General features: G+C 40.9%; 1 protein-coding gene across 1 annotated transcript; it reads right to left on the reverse strand.

Moving 5' to 3' along the window:
• Positions 1–1,329: 1,329 nt before the first annotated feature.
• OCLN (occludin) lies at positions 1,330–25,532 on the reverse strand. The gene is made up of 8 exons (XM_090037199.1): positions 25,486–25,532; positions 24,218–24,872; positions 20,831–20,989; positions 12,467–12,609; positions 8,764–8,952; positions 6,022–6,193; positions 5,269–5,310; positions 1,330–2,964 (listed from the first exon to the last, which is right to left on the reverse strand). The coding sequence occupies exons 1-8, from the start codon at positions 25,530–25,532 to the stop codon at positions 2,863–2,865; spliced, it is 1,509 nt and encodes a 502-aa protein (XP_089893325.1). The 3' UTR covers positions 1,330–2,862.
• Between the last annotated feature and the right edge of the window lie 1,989 nt (positions 25,533–27,521).

Here is a 27,521-nt window from a genome sequence, read left to right on the forward strand (position 1 = left end):
GTCATCCCCTGTGCGGGAGGCACCGGCCAGTTGCCCAAGTAGGGTGGTGCACAAATGGGGCAGGTCAGTGCTCCGCAGGGGTAGCCGGGGGCATGGTGCATGTTTACCTTCACAAACTCTCCTGGTCTGCACTCAGCTGAGCTGGGGGTCGGGGAAGGGGGTTTCGGCAGTGGCAGCTGCTCCCTGTCCACTTGCCTGGCCTGCAGGTTGCCTCGCACACCACCCCGCTGCCCAGACATGGCGCCCTGGGAGAGGCACGCTGAGGGAGCTCTGGCTGGAAACAAGCTGCTCCATTCCCCGCTGCCCTTCTACAGCCACCAGTGACTGCTTGGCCTTAGGACTCCCTTTGCTGCTCTCACCGCAGCTTCACCTGGCCAGCCCCAATCCTCACATCCTGCCTCCCTGAGGTCAGACCTTCTGGGGCTGAGCTTCATTGCCCTTGGCCTCCTGTTTCCCCCTTCTTCTGTCCTTACCCAGGTTTCATCCTCCTCCACTCTCCATCTCTCTGTTCCGGTGCTTGTCTGATCCCCAGTCCTTTCCTGCTGCATTTCACCCACTCTTTCTCTTTTGCTCTCTCTAGGAGATGAAAGATCCTTTAATTTTATTAATTCACATAATTATTTTAACAATTAATTCATTTGTTTGCTATTAATTTTATATGCGCAGTCATCAACAGCTCACCAAAGCTTATTAAGTGATCCTTCACCCCAAATAACGGTCTATGCCTGGGTTAAGTGGACTTTATATGTAGGGCTCCACTGCTGTCAGAGAGTATAAACATAGCTTGTGTAGTACAAACCTAAGCTACCTTTAGCTAGCTGAAGTATTAATATCAGCATAGCTGTGGAACTATCTTGTTCAGTGCAGTCTGTAAAATCCATTTGGGAACTGAGGAAATGCTGAGCTGCATACTGCCATGGATGTACTGCCACCAATGCCCAAGGTATTTGATGTAAAGCTAGCTCAGACAAGTCTCTGTGAGCTACAGTCGCACCTTTGGAATGCAAAGTAAGGGTAGTCATTAGTATGTATGTGAGCTTACGCCCCTGAAATCCTTGACTTCTAATCCAGTTCTGCTGCTGACTGTCCCAAGAAGACAATGAACCAGTAAATCAGTCCATTTCTGAGGGATATTTCACTATTGCATGAGGCACAGTATGAATCTACATTTGAACACTGCTTCTAAGAACACTTCCCAGAAAACAACTGAATCTTAGTCCATTTGAATTTGTTAAGTGTTCTGTTGTTCAGGAGAGATGGATAACCAGAGCTTCTCATATATTAACAACACTTTAATAGGTGCATCAATATAATTTTTTTCAGCTCATCTTTAATGTAAAAGTAATAAAGAGAGGAATACATCATAGCTACACTGGGACTCTGAGTATTTTGGATCTTTTTACCCAGAGTTTGCACCGTATAATACATAATCATTCTGGATTGCATAATATATTTGAAACTGATAGAATATCAAATGTTCCTACCCTTTGACTAGGCCCAGTCTACTTTCAGATTGCATGATTAGCCACAGAATGAGAGATTTACTGTCAGTATTTAAAATTTGCACACACTTGTAACACTACTAGCATGCACTTTCATCTGATTATGAGAATCTAAAAGTTAAATTAGTTCTTGCTTGCTTGCAGTCTTTTCAGAGGCATTATAATGAGAAAAGTTTCTTTAAGTAAACCTTATATATTACAGAAACAAAGAATTACATTCAAAATATAAGGGCACGACTTTCTAAGAAAATTCTTTAATAGTGTGTGTGAGGGGGAGGGAACTGGTTCTGGAGTTTCCTGTAAGATTTCATTTTCCTGTTAAAATAGTGTTATAATATGATATAACATATTAATAATATAGTATTAGTAATATAGCATATTGCAAAGTCTGACTCTTCCTCTTTCAAAATTTAAACGTATTGAATTTCACTTAATTTGAGCCCAACATAAGCTTGTTTTATTACATTGGTTATAAGCATTTCTATCTGCTTAGAGTTAATTGCCTCAGACAACTGACTTCTCTTTTAAACATATTTACTAAGCTTTCATGTATCCAGATTTTGTACATAAGCAAACAGTACAAAACATACAAAAGCCATAAGACAAGTGACTGGTTACTCTAAAACATATACCTATATATCAAAATGGCTTAATCTAAAATAGAAATATGGATTGTTTAAAAAAAATAAAATATATTGATGTATGATTTCATTTATTTTCATTATTTACACATTATATTAGACAGGCAGTATTGACTCCATTAAGAAGAGTATTTATGTAGTTTATGTACATACCTAAATAAATCATTAAGGGCACTGTGAATTGACTGGTTACAGAAATCCATTGCACCACTGCATAAATATTTTAAAAGCCAGGTATTCATTTCTTATGTTTCAGCATATACCAAAATAGTGGTGTAAATAGGCCTTGTTGGAATAAGGGGCCAAAAGGTAAGCATTCTTATTAGTAAGCTACTTTTTAAAATGAGGGTGCATTATAGCTTGTCAAAAGCAAGGATAGAGGATGAATCACCACACTGACAAGTATCATCATGTTTAAATCCTCAACTTCAGTTCAGAGGAGGAAGAGAAATAGGTCTGTGACTTAAAAGTAAATTCGACTTCTAAACTTTGGCTCTGACACTGCTCCTAATGGAGCAAGCCCCTTGTTTGGAGGCCATACTGAACAATCTACAAAATATCAGTATTTTCATTGCACCTCAGCTGAAATTTGAGGTAACTGCTGTTTCTTATTTAATCAAGGAGATAAGGGTTTTGCTTCTCAGTGGCAATCTAACATCACTTTACTTCCAACACTGGATCTAGTCAAGAGACTCTCATCAGTTTCTTGCTTCTCTCCTCTATGGTTTCCGGTTGTCGTAGTCGTTGACCATCTTCTTGATATGCGATAGTTTATTCTTTAGCTTCTTGAACTGTGCTTTTTTATATGTATAGTCTGCTGACTAAAAAAACAAACCAAGGGCAGCATTAGAGCAGTGATTCTCAACTGGAATGATGCAAGATTCTTTTTAGGGTACTCTGGGCACTCATGTGTAGGTGCTTGCACAAGATAAACCAGTAATGTAACTAGGCTGGGGCGACTGGAACAACTGTCCTAAGTGCCAAATTGAGGAAGAGAGAGGGGAGGTGGCAAATGGAAAAAAACAACACTGCTGCCACAGCCACCCAATTGTACCGGTAGCACAACAGCAGCTGGAAGTTGCCAGTGCCCCTGTGTGCTGCACCTGTCCTGGGCACCCAGCTGCATTTTTACGCCTCTGAGATAAACCAAAAGATTTCAAATAGGAATCCATTGTGTCAATAGCATTCTGAGCTGTTGTGGTCTGTTTGAATTATTTGCAAAAGAACTGCTCTATTATTTTTCTGTAGTCAAAAAAATAAGTTAAATTAGTTTTTGAAATGGCATGCCACTAAATTCAGATAAGTTGTGGAAGGGTGCCTTGAATATAAAAAGGTTGAAAATCACTGCATTAGAGAAACTGGATAGATATAAAAGCATACCTCTCCTGCAAAAAGTGTTCTGACAGCAGCTCAACATTAAAACCAATTTTAAATCAAGGACCTTAGACATTAAAAACTTGGATATTTTATGTCAGTAAAGATAAACTGAACTATATCTGAAAAGGATCTGAGCTGCTCATCTGTTTATACATAGGTCTGGCAGATTGTACAGTGGCAAAGAAATTAAAGCTTTCACTTGTTACCCCTGCTTGATCATCCTGCTATTTAAAAAAAAATCAACTTTCCTAGGAAACTTCACAGTTTACAAAGAAAATGTTGTTTATGGGCAATCAAAGCAGGAAACTTTAACAGGTCTAGACCTAGACCTACATAACGTCTAAAACAACTAAGGTCCTTAAGTGTCAGCAGCAGAAATATTCAGGCATATTGCTAATGCAGGAATTACATATTTTCAGTTCTAGCACTGCCATACCTGAGAGTTTAAATATACATGCACCATCTCATGATTCAAGCACCTATTTATTCTTTATGTTTAGTGTTTGAGCATTTAAGGTTTGTGTTTGCAACTGTCTCATGGCAACCGCTGGAAACATCAGTGCACCCCACTTAACCTCCCACATCTTACTGCACCCAATGTCCAGTGCAATGCTTCAGAAGAAAGCAAGATACCTAGAAGCCAAATTATGCATGTATAGGGGAAACAGGATTCTTTCTGGTCTGTGTATGTATCCAGTCAAAGCCCTGAATTACAGTATTTCCAGGCATCTCCCACCAGAAACAGTTCCTTTTCAACCCCTTAATGAGAACACTAAATACTCAAATCCACATGACATGCTCTAATTACACATCACATCCCAGAACAGCCCAGGCCTTCCATAAGCTTGTCAAGCCCCATCTTAAAGAAATTTAGGTTCCTTGCCCACACTATTTTTTTTAGAAGGCTAGATCAAAACGCTGTTCTGATCTTATGGTTGGAAACCCTCTTCTAATTTGTTGTCTACATTTGCCTCCATTTAATCCCATGCCACCATTGCTCTTTAACTTAAATAGTTCTTCTCCCTCACCAGTATTTATACATAAGTAATTATATCCTCTTTCAACCTTTGTTTTGCTAAGCTAAACAAGGCAGTACAACCCATAACTTTTATAAGTGCACATCTGAATTCTTGCACCAAGGTTGGCAATGAAAATGTTAAAAGGGATGAGTGCCAAGATTTATACTTGCTGGGTTCATCCTTAGAGAAGGTAGGTAGGAAAGACCAGTCTGCCCATTCAGTTCATGCCTTGCAAATATAATCTTAGTCACTTACCAAATTTGATTGCAGACCTACACATTTTCACAGATGCAGACTAAATTGGGAGAAGGCCAGCACTGTAATATCAGGATATTGGACAGCCAATACTATTATTAGAATTGCAATTTAATAAGTAACCAAAAAAAAAAAAAAAGCATAGAAGTGTTTTAGGCCAATGTGTGGTCACTACTATGCCATTAACTCAGGACTGTGACAAATAATTGAAAAAATCTCACCAAATTCTCATTTACAAGTGTCATATATGGAAGTTTAGACTAATTTCAGTTCTGGTAAAAGCAGTCATAACTACTAACTACAATGAATGTGTGTCTAGACCAAGGTTGTCCCCTTGAATTCCAATATAACATCTTAATATCCACTCCCTATGGGTGTCACTGTGCATCTAAGTGAGAAAAGGAAGAAAAAGAGGAGGATGAAAACCAAAAAATATAGGAATAAATAGGAGTATGAGAACCTTAGGACACTTACTGCTTTTATATCTTTTAGTCTATTATATTCCTCAGCAGCAGCCTAGAATTAAGGGGATAATAATAATAATAGTTAAATAAAGAAGATAACTGATTTCATTGTCATTCCTAATCTGTAGCTATACTTCAGAGACAAATGGCATAAAAATGGCTTTTTGTTTTTAACCTGACAGTCAATCTTGAGAAATCTGTTGCTAGAAATTGGAACTGTAGCTTGATCTGCTCATGTTCAGATGTGTTTGGTCATGCTGTCTCCACTTAAGACAGGGCCCATACAGTAAAAATCTAGAAGTGGAGAACAGGTAATCAAGACAATCCTAAAGCCAGAAGACAGTTTCACCATCAGCATTCTTACCAGTATATGGATGCCTTTAATACCAGGCCAAGATTTTTAATACTGAAACAAATCCTAGGATCTGTACTCATCCTTCTCTAAAAATAGTGAAGCTCTTCCTCCCCCACCACCTAGTTTATAATATTTTTTACTTTTAAAAAGAGGTTTAAAGCTCATTATTGCAACGTTTTAGTGACTGCATTTATCAGTTACTAAAAGCTAAAAAGATCCTTTAAATATAAATTAATTAGGGTTTGCATTGCTGAGAAATTAACTCCCACATTTTTGCTTGATATGTAGGAATTGATGACAAAGTTAGTCTTTACCAGCAGTCACACTGCATCTTTTCATAAATTAGTTAAGTATTCCCCTTTCTCTGTATACATCTTGCATAAATATTCAACTTAGCTATAAAAATACCTTATATTCCTCAGTGTCCTCATTGTACTCATCCAATTCTTTATCCAGGTAACGGAGTTCTTCTTTGATTTCTTCAAGTTCAGCTTGTAAACCCCTGTATTCCTGCAGTTCAGAATCGAAGTCTTTCTTGTATGCTTGTCTTTGTTCATCTGATGTAATTGGTGGGTATTCCCTAAGAGAAAAATACATTTTAAAAAATAATAATAATCCTTGTTACACATATACAACAGAAGACAGGACAGGCTAGAAGAGGAATAACATTTACTTTTAGGATGATGTGGGCAATACTGCATTCTAGGCTTTGGGCAAAAGTCATTGCTCATTAAAGAAGTAATTACCCCAGTAAAGCCACTTAACAAGCCACTAATTAGTATATGTAACACTGTGTATCTATCAGGTTTAAGATTAGCTGGGACCATCAAATCATCTAGCTTGATTTTTGGTGCTTCACAGACCAGATACCCTGGAACTGAGTTTAGTAAGTTTTGTTTTGGCTGAGGAATATCTTCCAGAAAGGCCTCTGTCTAGCATTAAAGAAATCAATAGATTGAGACTTCAACATTCCCAAATTTATTCCAGTGGTTAATCATCCTTATTTACATTTATATTCTTCATAACTAATTTTCTTGGCTTTAGCTTTCAGCTTTTGTTTCTAGTTATGCCTTTCTCTGCTGGATTCAAGAGGCCTTCCAAACCCCAGCCTTTTCTCCCTGCAAAAGTTTTGTGGACCAGTTGAAAAACCTCCCAATCTTCTTTTGGGTAAGCAAAAATTGGGCCTCTAAAGTCTCTCAGTACAAGGCATTTTTCTAGCGCACAGTTTTTTGCATCCCTTTGCTATCCTTCTCCAGTTTTTCAACATGATTTTTAAATTCTTGACCCTACTACTGTTCCTCCTGTTCTCTTTATACATGCAAGGTTCATATTAGCCCATTTTCCACAGCACTGCATGAGAAGCTTCTAATGAGTTTTGTCCCTTATGTTCCCTAAATCCACTTGAGAGTCACTACTCAATGGGAGACAGCCTTTATTCTTCTCTCCTTTTTCCTAGACATGCAACTTTGCATTTGGTTACATTAAAAACAGTTTTGTTTGCTTTACAATACCATGCAAACAAACACTATCAAGTTTACACAGTTGTACGGTAATAGTTTCATAGTTTCTAGGGTCAGAAGGGACCTGAGCAGATCATTGAGTCCGACCCCCTGCCATGGCAGGAAAGAGTACTGGGGTCAAACGACCCCAGCAAGGTGTATAATCTAGCCTCCTCTTAAAGACCCCCAGGGTAGGAGCCAGCACCACTTCTCTTGGAAGTTGTTTCCAGATCCTAGCCTCCCTGACCGTGAAGTAGCGCCTCCTGATATCTAATCTAAACCTACCCTCTGCCAGCTTGTGACAGTTATTCCTGGTCACTCCTGGTAGTGCACGGGGGAACAGGGACTTCCCCAGTGCCTGCTGGTCCCCTCTGACTAGTTTGTAATCTCACATATTAAGTCAGGCTTGGTGGACGAAGCCTATTTTTCCCCATAAAACTACATTAACAATAGACATTAATTGTATTCCTAACCTTTAATTCAATTAAATCCCATGCAGATTTTCTGTTATCATAATTAGGACCAGCATCAGGTTAACCACTGTATAGGTACCTGGTCAGCCTGCTTGCACCTATTTGAATGTTAAACACAATAAGCATTCAGTCTTTTGGAATTTCCCTACTCCACTTTTTCAGTTCATATTACATACATGCAAAAGAGCAGAAGCAGCAGTCCTATAAATTAATGGTACCAAAGTAGATGGTAGTCTGGATGAATAAATACATTGTCTGTGTTGGAATGGAGGGTTTAGATTCTGCTCTATTATGTTGCTACCACCTTCCTCCTCCCTGGCTCCTCTTTCCCAACTAATCTGTATTTCAAAATAGCCATACAGTGAAAGATGTCATATTTCAGTTTTTAAGTAAATGTTTCACAGATTAGCATAATACACTGTCTAGGGACTGTTACTATTGGTGAAGTGGATGACCTCTTCAGCCCTAACTGACCACAGTAAACATGATGTATGTTTCCCTCACCACTCTAAATGTGTCATCTCTTCCTATACACAAGCAATAATGAAGTCTGTCATCTTTTGTTTGCGCCTCTCACTGAAAAACCAAAAGCTGATTCATTGTGGAATTGCTGTCTGCAGTGGGGAAGAGTTGACTGCATTCCAGTATTGAAACAACAAGAATGTTGCAAAGAAACCTTAGCTGCAATGTGGGAGATTTTGCAGCATGTAAAGACTTGGTTTAGCCAAGTCCCACTTGAGCAGTGTTGACTCACCAAAACAAACTCAGAACCATATATTTACCTACACTATTAAAATTTTAGTGAGCCTTTCCAAAAGATACTCCATCCCCAAGAAATCCAGAGAATTAATAATCATGCTAAAGAGTATCCTCCAAGAAGCTACTTGAGACATTGTCAGGTAGTGTTACTGCTGTAAATGTTCTTTTCAAAGGTAGTGCTTCCAGTTATAAAGGGCAAACACTTACCCATTTGCTTTCACTGCCTTTTTTCATACTCCAGTGGTAGACTTCATGCTGCTGCTACCCACAGTTCCTATATTACTTCTAATACGTTTCTAGTCACTAACGTGTTTATCTGTGATACCATGCTTGCTACCTGGTTTAGCCCAATCACAGAGTATCACAAGTGATTCAATAGTATTGTTCTGATGCTGATGAAATATAAACATTGTTCTTACCGGCCCCATTCCTCCTTGATGTCTAGTTCATCACAAGACTCCCCAGCAGTAGTATAATCCATATCATAGTTATCAATGTTGGATCTTTCTGCCCTTATCTTTTGTGGTAGCCGTTTGGTTGATCCAATGTAAGTGGTTTTACTAAAATAATCCGATGGTTTAACATCCTTTATTAGTTCAAAATGATCCCTTCCAACACAAAATAAGAATGTTATTAGTTGCTACATTCAGGTTGAAGTGTCAACACTAAATCCATTGATTAAATGTTAATAGGATAAAATCACAGAGAACTGCATTTAATATAGAATAGCAATGTGCTTATTCCAAACTCAGATGGAACAGATTTTCTATATTCTTCTATTGCCACACCACTGGGCTTTCATATTCCATTTTCAACTAACACTGGACAAGTTATTAGGCATACTTGCATGTGCCATGAGGAATTAATCTTTCAGACAATAATAAACCTCCATATATATATAAAAAAAGAGTCCTTGTAAATTTAAGTATATCTGTTACAGATTCAAAACTATACCCCATTTAAGACTTAAATAGTACTTATCTGGAAAGTAATACAAAAGTCCTTTAACTTATCAAATACAGTTGCCAGACATGTAGTTTGAAATCACTTGATCATTCTTTTTCTTCCATTGCTGGATAAACTCCCCTAGATATTTTGGAAAATCAGCTCTTATTACCTATAGGAAGGACTGCAAAAGCATACTAATAATTGAGCCAGAAAGTCTCAAGCCTGATATTTTAGGACTGAAGTTGAAAAAAATGAAAGGAGGAGAGTAAAAAGCAACAGAAAAGGTGCAATGGTAAATTTAAAAAAAAGAGGAAGTCTGGTATTTGCACTGAGCTTTGCATTCTGGTGGTGACAGCTGGAAATAAGCATACAAGTATTTTGCATCAAGAGGAAATTCATGATCATGACTGCATACATACAGAATCTCTCTTTGGACATTCTACAGGCTCCATTTCTTAGATTCTCTCTTCCTACTCTGCCAGCTTAACTTGTATTTTTCATTCAGGTTTTACATGTACTTTCTAATTTCGTTTTTGATGTGAACATGGCTCTAAGTCTTTTAGATTTAAAGCTGTAGCGCTCAGTAGCTCTTAACACTGAAAGTAAATTGGTTTCGACACTATTTCAATTAGGTAGGATCAGGATAAGTCGCACACAATTCACTTGGGAATAGTGCTGCTATTTTCAGATCCAAGCAAAAAAATGATGATATACTTGCAACTTTACAAGCTCCATAAACAGGGCCTATAATCATGTAGTGACTTCTAGTCTTTTAGCTTTGTTAAATGGGGAGAAAAGCCCCAAGGTTTCAGTTCCATCACCTGAAAATAGTGTTTTAAGTTCAAGGCATTTCTCTGAAGAAACCAGTGTGTAGCCTGACTGCCAGGAGGACAGAAAATACATGTTAGTCCAAAGCTGTTAGAGAAGATAAGTAAATATGTGTATTGGGTATCACAATGACATGACAGAGTAGATAGCAGACCTGTCACAAGGCTTCATTTCAGAATCATAACTGATTTCAGTCAGCCAGAATCATATTGAAATGTCTGCTTCTCTGTGGCCCTTCCTTGAACTGACAGAAACTAGAAGGGAAGATTGGGCTATTGGAAGTATATGTACATTTACCTCATTCCTTCCCAGCATTTAAAAGTTACACAGTTTGGTAGCAAACCTTAGGCACTTGGAGAGGCAAGGTGAACTGACTCTGAGTAAGCCAATTCAAGGTGGATTTTTTATAAGTACAAGGGCCTGATTACTGTCTCAATGCTTTTACTACTACTTTTGCAGTTTCATGAAAATGTGGGAAGTGTTAGGTGGTCTACAGAAAAGAGAAGATAAGATTTATATTTAAATATCTACAGTTCTAAGTAATTGTTGGATGCCTTCAAGCTGTAACCAATTAACAGTTGTACAGTGAAAGCAGTGTTTAAACAAGAACATCCAAAGTCCTCTTCTTTCTAAATATATTTCAAATCAGGTCTAGAATTAGATTTGAGCAAACAGGTGGTAGACCTCAAGGTGAACAAAGTTCAGCTTTGCAGGTATGCACATGAAGCAGCCAAATGCTTCTTGGCTGGTCTCCGAACAGATATGAGTCACTGAGAATTGTCAGCCTAAGCATGAATCCTGTCACATTCTAAGCCCTCTGCCTAATCAAAATCAGAGAAAAATTGATGTGTACATGTTTCAGGAGTAGTTCAGGGCTGTAGAGATGCCATCATATCCCTAGCTGCATGGAATGTGTAGTACTCCCTTGTAGCTCTGATTTAGGGAATTGGATTGGTCCCCTGACCAGTGAGAAGAAGCAGTATGAGCTATATATTATATCACAAACACACAAGCACGGACAAACGCACAATTTTTTAAAAATATTGAGTTTGCCTGCCTTGATGTAATCTCAAATTTATCAGCATTTTTCTTTATTTGAACATCAAGATCCACTTCATTCCTCTATCTTGTTCCATTCAGTTTACTTCTGACATTATAGGCAGTAAACATGAACAAACATCTACCCCAGTCAGGAGTGCAACCAGCATTCACTACAGATGAGCCCAGGAGAGAGAAACAATAAAACAAACTCTGAGGACCCCACTTCTGCAGAAGACAAGCAAATGCCCTGTAGTATGTTGTGGCGTTCCCAGATGTGGAAAGAGTTCACTGATCAAGCGGGAAAATTAAGGAGTCTGCACAGGCTACATTAAGAAATAGAAGCTTCTTTTTTAACATAATGCATTTACTTTACTATCTTCCACTCTAATAAATGTTCCCTAATGTTCCTTTACAAACCCAGCTTCAATTGTTCACCACTACACCCCTGTCTGCTTGCACTTTGATACCTGTATTCGTTCCTCTTTTTTTCCACTAAATATTTCCCCACTTCGGTGCTTAGAGGACAAATTACATAAATAAAATAATATATATGGATGTTTAAAATTCTCTATGCCCAGTAGTCTATTTATAAAGGATAGTTAGGGTGCAATAAGCTCCGGAATGAATTACCGGCACAGTAAAGACTCTGTATTAACTATAAAAATTGAATGAGATGCTTTCCATTATATACATAAGGGCAGTATGGACACAAGTACAAAGTAGCTAGTGCATTGTACATTCATAGCTACTAAATTGTGCATTAGCTTCCCTGGGCCAATAAAAGTAATAGTAAGAATCATGAGCTAATTTTTAAAAATATTCCAGAAACAGACTAATATGGATAAAGACACCCAAAAGTAATCATCATTTCCTAGGTTATCTGTACAGACTGACTAGCAACATTTTACATTAAAATGATATAATTAATTAGAAAAAATGGTGTAGCATTGAGACTAGCCCTTTCAGTTGTAGATGGATGATGCTTATGGGTCAATGAAGTTTGCTTGATTTTGTTTTTAATATACCAACAAAGAACTACGTTTAACACAAAGCCTACACAATATCATAAAGCCACAGTACTGTACTGACACAGTGAATAAGCAGTCAGTATACACAGGTTAAGAAATATAAAAAAAAACTTTTTTCCCCACCTCTCTTTTTTCCCCCCCGCACGTGTTAAATTCTTCTGCTGTTTAGGAAGAATCTCCCTCTGATTTCAAAGGGGAAAGGGTTTAGCTCTAGAATGATTTGTTTCCTTACCTTTCTAATGATTTACAAAGACCAAACTAAGAAGAGTTTACTTACTGTGAGTATTTATAGGTATTGTCTGTATAACCTTTGCACTCATTAGCTTTCTGATAAACTGGATGTGTCATAGAAGTAGGAAGTTGGTCTTGGTAGTCCAGTACTGGCACTATCTCTGAACATCCTGTTTTTGTGTTTTTTGGCTGGGGAAAGAACACACAATTCTCATAAAAAATATATTCAGAGATAATACATAGTAATGCAGTAATATCACAGTTTTGTGGCTGAACACTAATTTTTTTCACTTCTAGCCATTTGCTTTCAGTTTTGCTTTGTTTAAGTAAGGTGTTTTCAAATCTAGAAGCACATATGCCCCTATTAAAGAACAAACTGTTATTTATAGAAGACAGTCCTGAGCTGTTAACAGCATTACATTGTTGTCAGACATTCTATTTTAATAGTGGCACACATTAAGATATTTGACAAGAAAGAATTTGTTGAGACTCAGTTGTAAATAAGTTAACTTAGGGTGCTTTCAAAAGGGCTGGGATGGTAGCAGGTCTTATCTTAACTGAGAGGCTAAGAATTTTAAATCTTTAAATAGAAGCTTGCTTTATTTCAAATGCATATATGTATATGGGAATGTAACTGCTGTGGAAAGAACCTTCACATAATACCATTGCCTCAGAAGTACAGTGTATGTTAGAACAGCAATAGTTCTAGGCTATATAGCACTGAAAGTACAAGGTTTATAGTGTCAAAATCCATGCATCCTGCATGGTGCCTTTAAAGAAGTATTCCACTGCATGCTAAAGGAGGCTTTTGTACCATAAGCATTTCTGAAATTAGATTACAAATCTAGGTCTATCACTTGATCAGGCTTGCCTCAGCTGCTACTCTTGTTCTGCTTCACACAATGGCAATGTTGCCTGATATCATACATATTGCCTCTAAAAGTAGGGCCTTTTATGCATATACATAACTATAAGGAAGAACTTCACAGAAGCCATGTCACCTACGTAACTAAGTATCTGAATGTAAGGGCCTTACTGAACTAAAAAAGAGCCCCTTTTAAGCCAGGTATTCAAGATATTCAAAGCTACTGTCTTTCTTAAAATGTATCTTTCTCTCTTTTTGTAGATTTGAAAATGAAGATTTTGCATATTTTTCTGCCTTATTTATTAAGTTCCTCAGTTACTTTAAAAATTCTGGTAAATTATTCTGGGTTCCTCTATGACATGTGGAGAAACTGACATCATAAGAAGGCAAGAGATGATAGGGAAAGATTTTGGTCCACATATTTAAGTTTTTGTTTGTTAATATCAGTTTAACTCTACTTTCCAATTAGTATTTAGGAGAGAGGCCTTATAAGACCTAGCACCACTCTTGTCCTGTGAGTTAGATTGGACATGTTCCAAATGATAAATTGTCCAAAGTCTTTCAGTAGATCAGGTAACTAGACTTCTATTTGGTGATACATTATTTCAGCTTTAAAACAGTTTTCATATCTTCTATTTACAGTATAAAGCAGACACAGTACCCCCAAAAAACAATTTTAACATCTCCACTTTGCAAGTCCTTGAATGTTTTACTCTCTTTGGTGTCTTAGGAAAATGACAGAAATGGTTTATTTCAGAATAAGCGTTATGTTGTAATGGGCAGTATATTAGCAAGCTATTGATGCATGCCAGGCTTGTTTCTTCTTGAAGTCCCACTGCAATAGCACAGATGAACTTCGGAGGGAATGCTTGCCACTTCCCTTCCCAGCTTAGCTTTTGCTGGAGAATTTAATTGAAGAGTTTCAAAGCTCAAGTTCAAACAAATAGAAGCTGTTTTCAAACTCCAAATTAGGAATTTAGGACACAGTGGTGAGGTGACATAAGATGGATACACTATAAGGATTCTGTTCTCACTCTGGTTGCAAGCTTCTCTGTAACTTTTAACAAGTCAGACTTAATGTTCGATGTTCATTTGCTAGATAAGGTAACTGAGGAACCTTATCTAGCAAATAGGCATCATAAATTAAAGACTTGTTTTAATGGGGAATCAGTGTAAATAATACAATGATGGGATAGCATAAAAACCTAAATAAGTGTCAAGTATCTAGGTTGTAGGCATATTGGTCTAGAGGCAAAAGGAATCAGAACTTGTGGTAAAGGTGATATCTTTCATTAAACCAACAGATTTTTTCAAAAAAGAAATTTATTTACAAGCTTTGGGGCACAAACACCCTTCTTCAGGCATAGGAGAAAAGACTATAAAAGTTCTCCTATGTATAAATGAAAGTTCATATTTCATAGAAGAGTTGAAGGTCCTGCTTACCATCAAACAACTTTGAGGTAAACAGACTATTCCAACTTCTCTGAGCCTAATCTGCATAAAATGAATTATTCCAAGCAGGAGATTTTACCATACCTTCAACTTTCCTATGAAATATAGACTTTAATTTCTTCCTAAGATAACTTTTTCGATCTTTTTTTCTATGCCTGAAGAAGGGTGCTTGTGCTTAAAAGCTTGCAAATAAACATTTTTTTTGCACAGATCTAGTTGGTTAATAAAAGGTATCACCTCTACCACAAATTCTAATTCATAAATAAGAGTGGTCACTTTAATCATTTCTTTTATCTATGTTTCTTTTATCTTTTGGAAGTTAACAGCGAAAATGAATTTCCATCACCATATTTTCTTCCTTCTCAGCTTAACCGACAGTGAAGCATGTTTAGTTTTCAAATAATGACAGTTTCTGTAATATTTAAGCTTCAGTTTTTGGACAAAGCCATTTTTAGACTTAACTATATTTCACTTTTTGTATTGTAATGTGATGTGATTTTGTGGGGCAAAGGGGCACAGTGAAACAGCATTTTGCAGAAAACTTAAGTCACCTGAAAAGGTTTAATCTTGTTATTCAGAGTGCTTTAGTTCTGAAGATCTCAACAGTTTCTAAGGATGATTTTTATTTTTGGTGGGGGGCAAGGGAGAGGGAAGCAGGGAATGTTTGGATTTACACAGATAACCAAAACTAGACTTGCAATATCATCACTATACCCCCAACACAGTACCAAAACCCAGATCAGGTACCCTAAACCACATATCTACTACTTGAGCAAAAACATGCTTATTGGCTATAGCATAGATTTCATAGACATCAGGGCTGGAAGGGACCTCGGGAGATCATCGAGTCCAGCCCCCTGCCCAAAGGGCAGGAAGTCAGCTGGGGTCATAGGATCCCAGCAAGATAAGCATCCAATTTACTCTTGAAGGTGTTCAATGTAGGTGCTTGAACCACCTCCGCTGGCAGACTGTTCCAGACCTTGGGGGCTCGGACAGTAAAGAAATTCTTCCTTATGTCCAGCCTGAAACGGTCTTGCAGGAGTTTGTGACCGTTCGACCTAGTCATCCCTTGGGGCGCTCTGGTGAACAAACGTTCCCCCAGATCCTGGTGGTCACCCTGATAAACTTATAGGTGGCCATCAGATCACCCCTGAGCCTACGCTTTTCCAGGCTAAAGAGTCCCATGTCTCTCAGCCTGTCATCGTAAGATCTGTTTTCCTGACCTCTGATCATGCGCGTGGCTCTCCTCTGGACTCTCTCAAGCTTCTCCACATCCTTTTTGACTTGTGGAGCCCAAAACTGGATGCAGTACTCCAGCTGCAGCCTCACCAAGGCCGAGTACAAGGGGAGAATGACGTCCCGGGATTTGCTCGAGAAGCATCTATGGATGCAAGCCAGCGTTTTGGTCACTTTACTAGCCGCAGCATCGCATTGCAGGCTCATGTTCATCTTGTGGTCAATGACGACCCCCAAGTCTCTTTATTCTGTAGTGCTATCCAACGTAGCACTGCCGAGCCTATAAGGATGCTGCAGGTTTTTCCTCCCAAGGTGGAGAACCTTGCATTTTTTGGTGTTAAACACCATCAGGTTCTCGTCTGCCCATTTGCTGAGCTTGTCCAGGTCAGCCTGGATCACCCGCCTATCTTCTGGCGTGGATGCTTTGCCCCAAAGTTTGGTGTCATCAGCGAACTTGGCCAGTCCACTCCTGACTCCAATGTCCACATCATTAATGAAGATGTTGAACAATATGGGTACAAGGACAGAGCCTTGAGGGACCCCACTGGTCACAGGGCACCACGATGAGTGACTGCCATCAATCACAACCCTCTGGGTCCAACCACGGAGCCAATTTCCCAGCCAGCGGATCGTGGTGGAGCCAAGGCCACAACTGGCCAGTTTGGCCAAGAGGTGATCATGGGATACCAGATCAAAAGCTTTTTTGAAGTCAAGATATATGACATCAATCTCTTCTCCCTCGTCCAGGTGATAGGTCACCTGGTCATAGAAGGAAATGAGATTGGTCAAACAAGACCTACCTGCAACAAACCCGTGCTGGCTATCCCTTAGGATGTTAGCCTGGGCCAGTTCCTCAAGGATGGCCTCCTTAATAAACTTTTCTAAGATCTTCCCCAGGACAGAAGTCAGGCTAATGGGCCCGTAGTTAGCCAGATCCACTCTCCTCCCTTTCTTGAAGATTGGCACCACGTTGGCCTTCTTCCAGTCTTCAGGCACTACACCAGAGCGCCAGGAGTTTTCAAAGAACCGTGCCAGGGGCTGGGCTATGACGCTCACCAGCTCCTTGAGTACCCTGGGGTGCAGATTGTCAGGGCCAGTTGACTTGAAGGTAGCCAGCTTCTCAAGATGTTCCTTCACGAGGTCAGCATTTATGGAGGGTAGGGGATCCCCATCACCCGGATCTCCCTGTCCCATAGCAGGCATGGGCATCCCGTGGGACTGATGAAAGGCTGATGCAAAGTACCTATTTAATAGGTTGGCTTTTTCCTGGGCGTCAGTTGTCAGTTGCCCCATCTGGTTTAGCAGGGGTGTAACATTGCCCTTGCTTTTCCTCTGGCTCCCCACATATCTGAAAAAGGACTTTTTGTTGTCCTTGATGCTTGAAGCTAGTTGGAGTTCAGTTGCAGCCTTGGCTTTCCTGGTTTGCTCCCTGCAGGACCGGACCAGTGCAGAATAATCCTCCTTGGAGGTGAATCCCATCCTCCATCCTTTGTAGGCTTTCCTTTTTAGCCGTAGGAGGTCCACTAGGTCCCTGGAGAGCCAGGAGGGTTGCTGTGCCTTCTTGCTTCCTTTCCTCCATGTTGGAATAGATTTAGCTTGTGCATTGAGGATCGCTTCCTTGAGAAGCAACCACTCTTCTTGAACTCCCATCTCCCTGGGGTCATGGTCCCTAAGGGCCTGATCGACAAGCCTCTTGAGCTTGTCAAAGTCGGCTTTTCTGAAGTCAAGGACTTCTGTGTTGCTGACTGACTTGCCAGCTTTACGGCAGATGGTGAAGGTGATCAGCTCGTGGTCGCTGTCACCCAGCTTCCCATCGATCACTAGGTTGCCGATTAGGTCGTCCCCCGTAGCCAGTACCAGGTCGAGCGGCGCTTTGCCTCTCGTTGGCCCATTGATTTCTTGAGTCAGTTAGAGGTCATCCACACACAAGAGAAAGCTTTGCAACCGCTTGGATTTTGCTGAGTGATCTTCCCAGGAGATGTCCGGGTAATTGAAGTCACCCATGACAACCAAGGTCCTGGAGCAAGCGGCCTCAGTCAGTTCCCAGGCGAACTCCTGGTCAAGCTCAGGACTTTGAGCGGGAGATCTGTAGTAGACTCCCACCGTTGTGTCCCCTGTGCCGTATTCCCCACGAACGTTTACCCAGAGGGTCTCTAGCTCTCCATGCTGGTCGCCAACATCAGCTTGCAGGGACATGTAGCTTTCCTTCACATAGAGAGCAACACTCCCGCCCCTTTTGTCAACACGATCCCTCCTGTACAGGGTATAGCCCTCTATACCCGTGGTCCAGTTATGGGTGGAGTCCCACCAGGTCTCCGTTATCCCAATGACGTCATAATTCTTTGCCCTGAGCAGGAGGATGAGCTCCTCCTGCTTGTTGCCCAGGCTCCTGGCATTAGTGTACAGGCAGGCAAGTGTCCCCTTGGGGGCTCTTGCCTTGCCTACAGATTGTTCCAGGGCTGGGGCAGGGGTGGGCTCCCTTAAGTGCCTTGGTCTGCTGGCTTTGCAAGGGTTGCTCAGTGGGCCAGCAGTGGCAGTAGTCCCCCCATCCCCCAGCGGGCTTAGTTTAAAGCCTGGTGGAGCAGGTCATCCAGCCTGGCTGAGAAGAGCCTCCTCCCCAGCGGGGAGAGGTGGAGGCCATCTCTTCCCAGCAGCTTGCTGCCTCTCTTGCCAAAGATCAGGCTGTGGTCATGGAAGCCAAAGCCTTCCTGATGACACCAGCTCTGCAGTCTTTGGTTCACTACGTGGATCCTCCTCTCCCTCCTCAGCCCATAGCCCGAGACTGGGAGGATCAACGAAAACACCACCTGAGCTCCCAGACCTCTAAGCCCCGCTCCCAAATCCCTGTAGCGCCTCATGACCTGGCTGGGGGTGCTCCGAGCCGTGTCATTGGTGCCCACGTGAATAAGGAGCATGGGATAGTGGTCTGTGGGCCAGAGGAGCTCTGGGATCCTCTCCGCAATGTCTCGGATGCAGGCCCCCGGGAAGCAGCAGACTTCCCGGGCGAAGGGGTCGGGGCAGCAGATTGCCCCCTCAGTCCTCCGCAGGATGGAGTCTCCCACAACAAACACCTTTCGTTTTGTCTTGGGGAGAGCGGGGCCAGTAGCTGCGGTCGAGCCTGGGTTGCCTGCGGGAGCTGGCAACTGAGCAGGCTCTGCTGGGGCTGCAAGAGGTGCGAACCTGTTGCTAAGCTCCGGCGAGGGAGGGGCCTTGGTGCGACGGGCCTTAGGGCCCTTGACCACCTTGGTCCATGCCCCTGTCTGGGCAGAGCGGGAGGTCCCAGAGTCCTCCTTAATCCTGGAAGGAGACGGTGCTCTCCCCTGCGGCTTCCGGGGGAGAAGGGCCTGGCAGTAGGAGTCTATCTCCTGCTCGCAGTCCCTGATGGCATGCAGTCTCTAAGAGGCAACCATCCATTAACATGTTCATATGCGCAGTACATAATCATGCTCTTGCTGGAGTGACAGAAAACTCCAAGTGATATTTTGAAAGTAAAAATGGACATCAAGATTATCTAAAACATAAAAGCAAAATGTTCTGAAGACTAAATTAAGCCAGCACAGGAGTTAATGGAAATCTGACTATATACAAAGTGTAAAGCAGTAACAAGCCATTATAGACCAAGGAGAAGATAAAGAAACTTTAGGCAGTTAAACCTAGGACTCAAAAAAATCTGACAATTATCTTCTCTTTTGCTTCCAATAAATCTGGCAGTATTCATCCCAAAATGACTTCCCAAGCAAAGGTTACAAAAAGTAAAAGAACTTTGGAAGCTAGTTGCAACCTTTAACTACAAAAAGGCTGTTATTATTATTTCCCTATACTGAAGATAGAGGAGGGGGGAGAGAGAGAGAGAGAGAAAGAAAATGGTTTTCAGGGTTTTAAGTTTCGGCAGAAAGAGAAAATGTAAGAAACTGTGAACAACTCAAAATATAAGTCTACATGGGCGCCGTGTACTATGACAACGCACCTAGGTGTCTTATTTCACCAGGCACACAGGGTTCTTTAGATAAATGTTGTATCTTTTATTAGACCAACTAAAATATTTGGAAAAAGTCTTCTTAGCATGCTTTCGGGCACAAACACCCTTCGTCAGGCTGAGGAAGCATCTGCAGATGATCTGTGGTCTTCCTGGATGGAGTGATCTGGTCATTTACAGTGTTGTTCTACTTTCCTGTTCTCTGTCACCGGGAAAGTGTCAAATAAGCCAGTACCACACACTAATCACAGACTGCTAAAAAAAGCACGCACCAAAATCCTGTATACGTGCAGCTACGAGTTATAAAGAGACACATATGAAGCAATCCAGTAAAATAAGTCAGTGTGGACACTCAGTTCTGTAAAAGTGCTCTCGGTAAAAAAAGTTAATCAGGGTTCGGTTTCACTACATAAAGAAGCACAATTAGAATTAATAAATGTCAGATTTCTCAGCAAGATATCTAGAGAGGCTAACTAAGAGATGGTACACAGGAGTACTGTTGTAGTTTTGTTGCACACAGTATTCCAAAAGCAGAGTGAATACAGACCAGATTTTTATTTTAAAATAAAATTTATGACCAATATTTTCACATTGTTTTTGTTGTTTGAAATAGCCCATTGTGAAATCTGACATCTAATTGAACAATTACTTATGTACTTTCTGAACAATTACTTATTGCTTGTAATTGCAGAGACACCGTTAGTGGTGGACTTAGGTGAACTTGTTTAAAAATTTAATAGTATATTATTGTTTTAAATGAAGTTTTTGTATGATTACGCTGTATATAATGGTAGAACCAAAATTTGGGGCTTGAATCCTTCAGTTTGAGTAGGATTGATGGTTTATGCCTGTTTAGAACAAACAATTAATACTTAACTTACCCATTCTTCTATCTTAGGTGCCGGTTCACAAACCTGTCTTCTATACCACATGATGTTCCTTTTACCACAACAGCATATCCTATTTCGAGTTATTAGAGCCAAGATGATAATTGCGATAAGAGCCAAAATAACCAAGCACACCAACACAATGGAAATAATCTAAAAAAGGAAAAGAGAGAGCAGATATTTTTATATGACTTATAGCAACCAGCAACCTAATTTAAAGAAATGTCTTCACTTCTTCCCAGACATTCCAAATGTCTAAACCAACAAATCAGCTTTGCAGCCCATCTAGTGGGAGAGTACAGCCTTGTGGAAATTTACTGCCGCCATTTCACTCCAAAAAGAATGCCACTAGGATATTGCACCTGCACTGATTTTACCTGTGCCACAGTAAGACAGGGAGGGAACTTTCTGTAGTAATGCCAGCTATTAAAGTTTTTTAATGACATTGAAAAGGTGACATCCAGTGGAATGTTTTAAGTGAATTAGTAGGCATTATATTTTTTCTTCCTTGACCGTGCAAGAGACATATTAGGTTTTTTTCTGTAAAACCAAGAAGTTTGGGAAGTCCCCAGATTATTTATTAAGAGCTTTCATACTTTGAGAGTCTGAAGGTTTTAGATTTTTTAAAAAGAAGCTTCCTTTATTCCAAATGTGAATTTATTGTGAAAAAAGGCATTTATAGAACAAAGTGATTTTAAACACTGCTGAGAAACCGCAAGCATCTGCAGAGCCCCAACAGTTGGAGAAACCGGCCGAAGGACATCGTGACTCCGTCAAGGCAGGGTGTAAGGGCAAGGTAGAGGGGAGGTGGAGCCTTGCAGAAGATCATCATCCAGCTGTCCCATACTTGAGACAACCCCAGCAGTCAGACACCCCACCACTGGAATAAGATACGAAGTCGTGGCAGGTGAGATTGGGGGAGAGACTATTCGGGAGAGAGACATCCACTCGGCGGGACAGCAGGGACAGACAGGCGAACATCCCCAAGCATCCAGGCCAGATGGGCACACTCACAATGGAGGTACTAGATTGAATGTGTATTAACTAAAGAGCATGGGGTGCCTCTACACAAGCACAGAGGCCACTCCAATATGCTATAATTAGAGTGCATTGGAGCAGACTCAGTTCAAGTCTGCTGGAACGTGATAACTACTGTATTCCAGCAGCCTCCTGTGTCTCACATATCAGCCTCCTCGTGCTTCAAAACAGCAGCGGAGGCACTTGAAATAAAGTTTGCCAAACAAGCTTTAATTCAAGTGCCCCCCACCACCATTTTGAAGCATGAGGATGCAGATACACGAGACACTGTAGTGCCTTAATTAGAGTGTCTCTCTTCAATGAGAGAGAGATTTGAATGAAACATTCCTTTGCCAGCACAAATATGCCAATGAAAAATTAAAAGCACAATGAGAGGGTAAAATAAAAGGAAAAAGAGGTTTACTATTTACATCAGGAGACCACAGGTCTACTATATTTGCAAAAAAACTTCCTGACTCAAAATATGTAAGCCAGGCAAAAAAAAGTGTGGGATACTAAACAATAATATGGTAAGTTCTGGCATTCTTAAAACAGCATGCAATGCATAAATACATAAGTTCTATTTATAGGTCATAGACACTTTGTAACCTTATCAGTCAAACAGGTTTTCAAGTATGGTACTTTAAATTTACAGAAACCTAACATAGTGGTTTCTGTTGCTAAAGAATTAGTATTTAAAGAAGTATTGATTTGAAACTTGAACCTCGCCTTTTTTTTTTCTTTTTTTTAAACACAAAGGAATTGCTATGATTTATCATGCTGATTTTTTTTCTTGCATGGGGACAGCTAATATGACTATGACATGGGATAAGTAGGTTACAAAATTTTTAACAAAAATCTCAAATTCCTATATAAATACATTAAAGGGAAAGGTTAGCTTCCAGTAGCATTACCGGGGGGTGGGAAAGTAGGGCACCAGCCTGAGATGCCAAATTAGAGGGGACACCAGAATGATGGTCCTTGGGAAACCCATACCATGGGCTGCTATTGGTGATGTGTAAATGCAGTCTGGGCAGCTGGAACCCATACCGCAGTAACAGCAGCTGAAGTGTGGTGAACCAGTGGTGCAATAGGTAAGACTCTGCCCCGCCATCCGTGCTCAGCACAAAACCACCCACCCCTTTCTACCAAAGCCACAGAAATAGCTAGCTAAATAACTATGCTTTTGATAGCTCCCTTTACTGTGACTGGAGTTTTTGGATGAGAAATGACAGGTTTAATACCTTTAAACAGTCAATAAAGGAGCTTATTAGATTACATATATGCCCTAGAAATTACTGTACTATGTGTATGAAGTCTGTGTGGCTGTTCATATTTGTCTAGAGGTTTTAGAAACACTGAAGTAAGGAACGTGGTATTTGAAGGAATGGCCTAAGGCAGTGACTCTCAGCCAGGCTGATGGGGCACCCTGAGATACTGCAAGATTTCTGAAGGACGTCATGAGATGCGAGGAGATAAATGCAGGCTTCCTCCCCGCCCACTGCCCAGTCCCTCTGCAAGGAGGCAAGCACTACAATAAATAAATTAGTTTTCAAAATGGGGTGCTGCTCAATTCACAAAAAACTTACAGAGGGATGCTTTGAGTCAAACGAGGGTGCCTCAAGTTTAAAAAGGCTGAGAACCACTGGAATAATGAAAGCAAGTTTACTAGCTAGATCAGTGGTTAGCAGGCCAACAGGCCAGATGGGCAGTGCCCAGTCAGTCTGCAGGCTGGATCCAGCTGGTGGTCCCAATCCACCATCCAGGGTAATCATAGTAGGACTCCATCCAGCCGGGTGGTGGGTGGAGGGATTCCTGGCCCCAGAGCGGGGAAAAGAGGCTTGAGGTAGCCCCAGCCTGGCCCTGTGGAAGAGGGAAGGGTGTGTGGTCTGGCCCTGACCCAGCTGTGGGCAGGGGAAGGCAGCATAGCCCAGCTCCAACCCACTGCTTCTGCCTTCAGTTTTGGGATATTTCAGTGGGGGGGCAGTGGCTGTATTAATTTCCACTGCTTCCCCACCACCATATTTCCTGATGCGTGGGGTGCTCCATGGGTATCATGACTGCAGAAGCTGCGTTTGACCCACAGGCCAGAGGTTGAGCACCCCTGAGCTAGATTAATAGAAAGATATCCTGTTCAAGGCAAAGCTATCCCAAACAAATGTTTACCTCACCTGAATTTAAGAACTTCCAGTAATAGATATTCCCCAACTTCTCTAGGTAATCCATTCCAAAACTTAACTACACTCATAGTTAGAAAGTTAGAGTATATCTAGATTCTGTACATGTCCAAAGTTTTGTTTAAAAAACAAATGCAAGTATGTTATTTAACTGGCTAAAGGTGGGGAAAAAAAAGAGATTACATACCTCTTCGATGTCCAAAATACAGTAGTGATACCAGTACAGGTAGACATAGATTCCTGAATTTGTAGATGAAAAATACTCAATACACAGAGCACAAATCTGAGTGTAGAACACTGATCCAGAAGCTGTGATATATGGGCTTACTGCTAATACATATACTATGCCAGCAATTAATAATAAGAAACCTAGAATGCAACTAATAATTATTAAACATACATAATATCTTCCTGTTTGGCACATAGGTGGATTAACAAGAGATAATATAAAAATTGCAACTGCAATAATAAAGCAAAAAGCTGCCACTACAAGTATAAAAACTTTAGCAGCCCATTGATCCATGTAACCTCCTCTGATAGATGAGCTTCCATAACCATAGCTGCTTGCAAAACCACTTCCTAAATATCCGGGAAATCCTATACCAGATGTCATAGAAGAACTTCCATAAAAGTTGAGATCCCAAGACAATGTGCATGCAACAGCAACAAAAAGGCCTATGCACGTGATTATAATGAGAAATGACATAATCTTGATTATTCCTGGGGGCGAGGTACATTTGTAGAAATGTTGGAATTCATTTTCTGGACAGCAGGTATACTCTGGTTGATAGCACCGTTCCTCAACACATGTATTGTTATTTTGTGGACAACTAGAAAGTTTGCTGAAATTAAATGAAAACTGTAGTTAAAAATTTGTTTTTAGGCAGCAATGAGACATTAAACTTTCAGTGTATTACATAAAAACGTCATAGTCTTACTGCTTTTAGGGGCAGACTAATTTAAAGAGTAGCAAGGTGGAGCTAGTTAAAAATAAGACAGAAATATTCTAAATCTGAAGCATATACCTCCATACCTCCAACAAGGTGGGATTTATTCTCCCCTAATGCTTTTGCTATGGTGGGCTACAAAGAATACACTTGTCAGTAATACGGTCAAAGTAGATTATGGAAAACTTTGAATATGTTTAATGTAGATTGCAGTATTTAAAATGTCAATGCTTGATTAGTTTACCAACTAGAGAAACAGGTTAAATGCATCATGTAAAGCAGGCAACAAGTAAAATGGAACATCTTAAATATTTAAATCAGCGGCAAGACTGTAGATTTTAGTCTTGTGACTGTTTAATTAAATAAGGAAAGTCTTAACAGCAACAACTGATTTAGTCAACATAATTATTTTTAAGAGCTGTGCACAAGATCTATTGAAGTTATTGGTTCTGACCAGGTACAATACTTAACTATGGTAAATTAAATTGTTAAGCAAAACAGAACTTACAGTTCTGATCGATAAGGTGGAGGATTTCCAAAAGATCTGGACAACATAGTTAAAGTGTGGGTCTGCTAAATTCCAAGATGTACTTTTGGTATCTGAAAAAAAATTACAATCTTAGTAATAAGACATTATAAATAATATCATCTTAATGATACATGTTATAGTAGCTATACACTATTGTTAGATAGGATTGTTAAGCAGTAGCACAGAGATTTGTTAAATATCTAGTCGTAATGAAAAGGCAAGTGGCCAAATCACAGGTTTTTTTCCCAAGGTTTTCTTTCAAGAGATTTCAGGCCCCACTCAGTGGACCCAGACCCTGTGCTTTCCTGTTGGGGTGTGCTCCCCTAGCCTTTCCCTTCCATGGAGTAAAGCAGTGGGGGCTGAGGCTTTTTGGTGCCCCATCCTCACCCCATCCTCATCTTTCACTGGGGATGCACAGGTGTAGCATTTTCTGAGGACTGCCCCACCACACCATCCTCCCCAGCAGGGTGTTGTTTTAGTCATTCTGCAGAAATATGAACCTCCTCCATCCCCATAGTTCCTACCCTGACCGCCAGATGTTATAGTAGCAGCAGCTCTGTCCAGGCAATGTTACTGTGTCTGGCTCCCTGCAGCAACTGTTGTCTCTATTGCTCAGGGCCTACTCTTATTCACCAGCAGCCAGGCCCTCCTCCAATCAGGCGGCCTCCTGATGGCAATGTGACCCACGACTGGCTCTGCAGTCCCCTGCAGGCTGCTCTGCTGCCTGTTCAGGCCCTTAAAGTGGCAGGCACCAAAGGTACCCTGCTACACCCTCCTAATTTGGGACCAGCCTCCAAAATCCAGAACTGTTCCAGCTGATCTACGACATGTGAGGTCATGCTACCTATAACACTCGCAACTGTTGCCAAATTGAAATTTAGAGCAGCCCAGTTCGGCATGTGGGCCAGCAATGTAATCCTGCCTCCAGTCAGATCCTCTTGATCAAATCCTGCCATCAGTCAGCCAATCAGTGATCAGCAGGGCAAAAACAGGGCCAAGAAGATTCTTCCTCTCACCTCACCCCATCATTCTTCTGGACTCAGCAAAAGCTCCTCTCCACCCTTACTCCTCTGCTCAGGACACAGGAATAGCTGGCTATGCCTGTGGTGGAGGTCAAGCAGCCAGGATACCTAGAGTGGTCCCTGACCCAGGGTGAGGAGCTAACCCCCAGGGGGTGCAGAGGTGGGTCAGCCCCTGGCCCCCTCATTAGTGGGCTCTCCCCATGTAGAAGACTTAACTCCCACCAGAGCTGTTCCTGGGTCCCTGGGGAATCTGTGCCACAGGGTTGCTGCAGCTGGTGTCTTCCTGCCATCCCCAAGTTGCAGCAGCAACTGCTAGAGTGCAAAGACAGTGTTCCTCCACTTCTCCTACAGTGGGGACAGTATCCTTCCTCTGCCTTCCCCCCACCACGCTCTGCCCAGGGTGCTGAAGGAGTCCTGTAAGCCTCTGCCTCACCACTTCCCCCTTCACTGCCCCACCCCGCTTTCAAAGTCTTAGATCTGCCCATGTTTGCTGGTAAATATTATTTGCTGGGCTTGTTGATAGATATATTTTATTGAAACTTTGCTGGGATTCCAGGATTTAAGATGTTTGTTTTTTCTCCCCATATGAGCAAGATCAGGTGGCATGATTGAATGCATGATATACATAATGAGGAAGCAACCCAGCCAAACCTGTCACTAGGCTGGAATTCATCCATGCCCCAGTCCACAATTTATGTGTACATGTTATTTCTATACTTGAAAATTTATGATGGGGATAGTTTGTTTAAATTTTGTAATCTAGTAATCACTGTTCTTGAGAATGCCCCCCAAACATAAAAGTGGTGTAAAAACATGGAAGAAAAAGAAGGAAGAGTTGAAACTGTCTACAGAACTACCCAAAATAAGCAAATGTTTTCAATGTGTTGACATTAATGACTGTGATTGCAACAGGAAGAGTAATAACTGTGAGCTTCCAGGAGTACAAAATAATAATACACCACATACCAGTTCTTAGACAGAAAAACAGTGTAA

Source organism: Crocodylus siamensis, chromosome 3 (assembly GCF_052110815.1).
Source record: "Crocodylus siamensis isolate JL-2025a chromosome 3, ASM5211081v1, whole genome shotgun sequence".
Taxonomy (NCBI): Eukaryota; Metazoa; Chordata; order Crocodylia; family Crocodylidae; genus Crocodylus; species Crocodylus siamensis.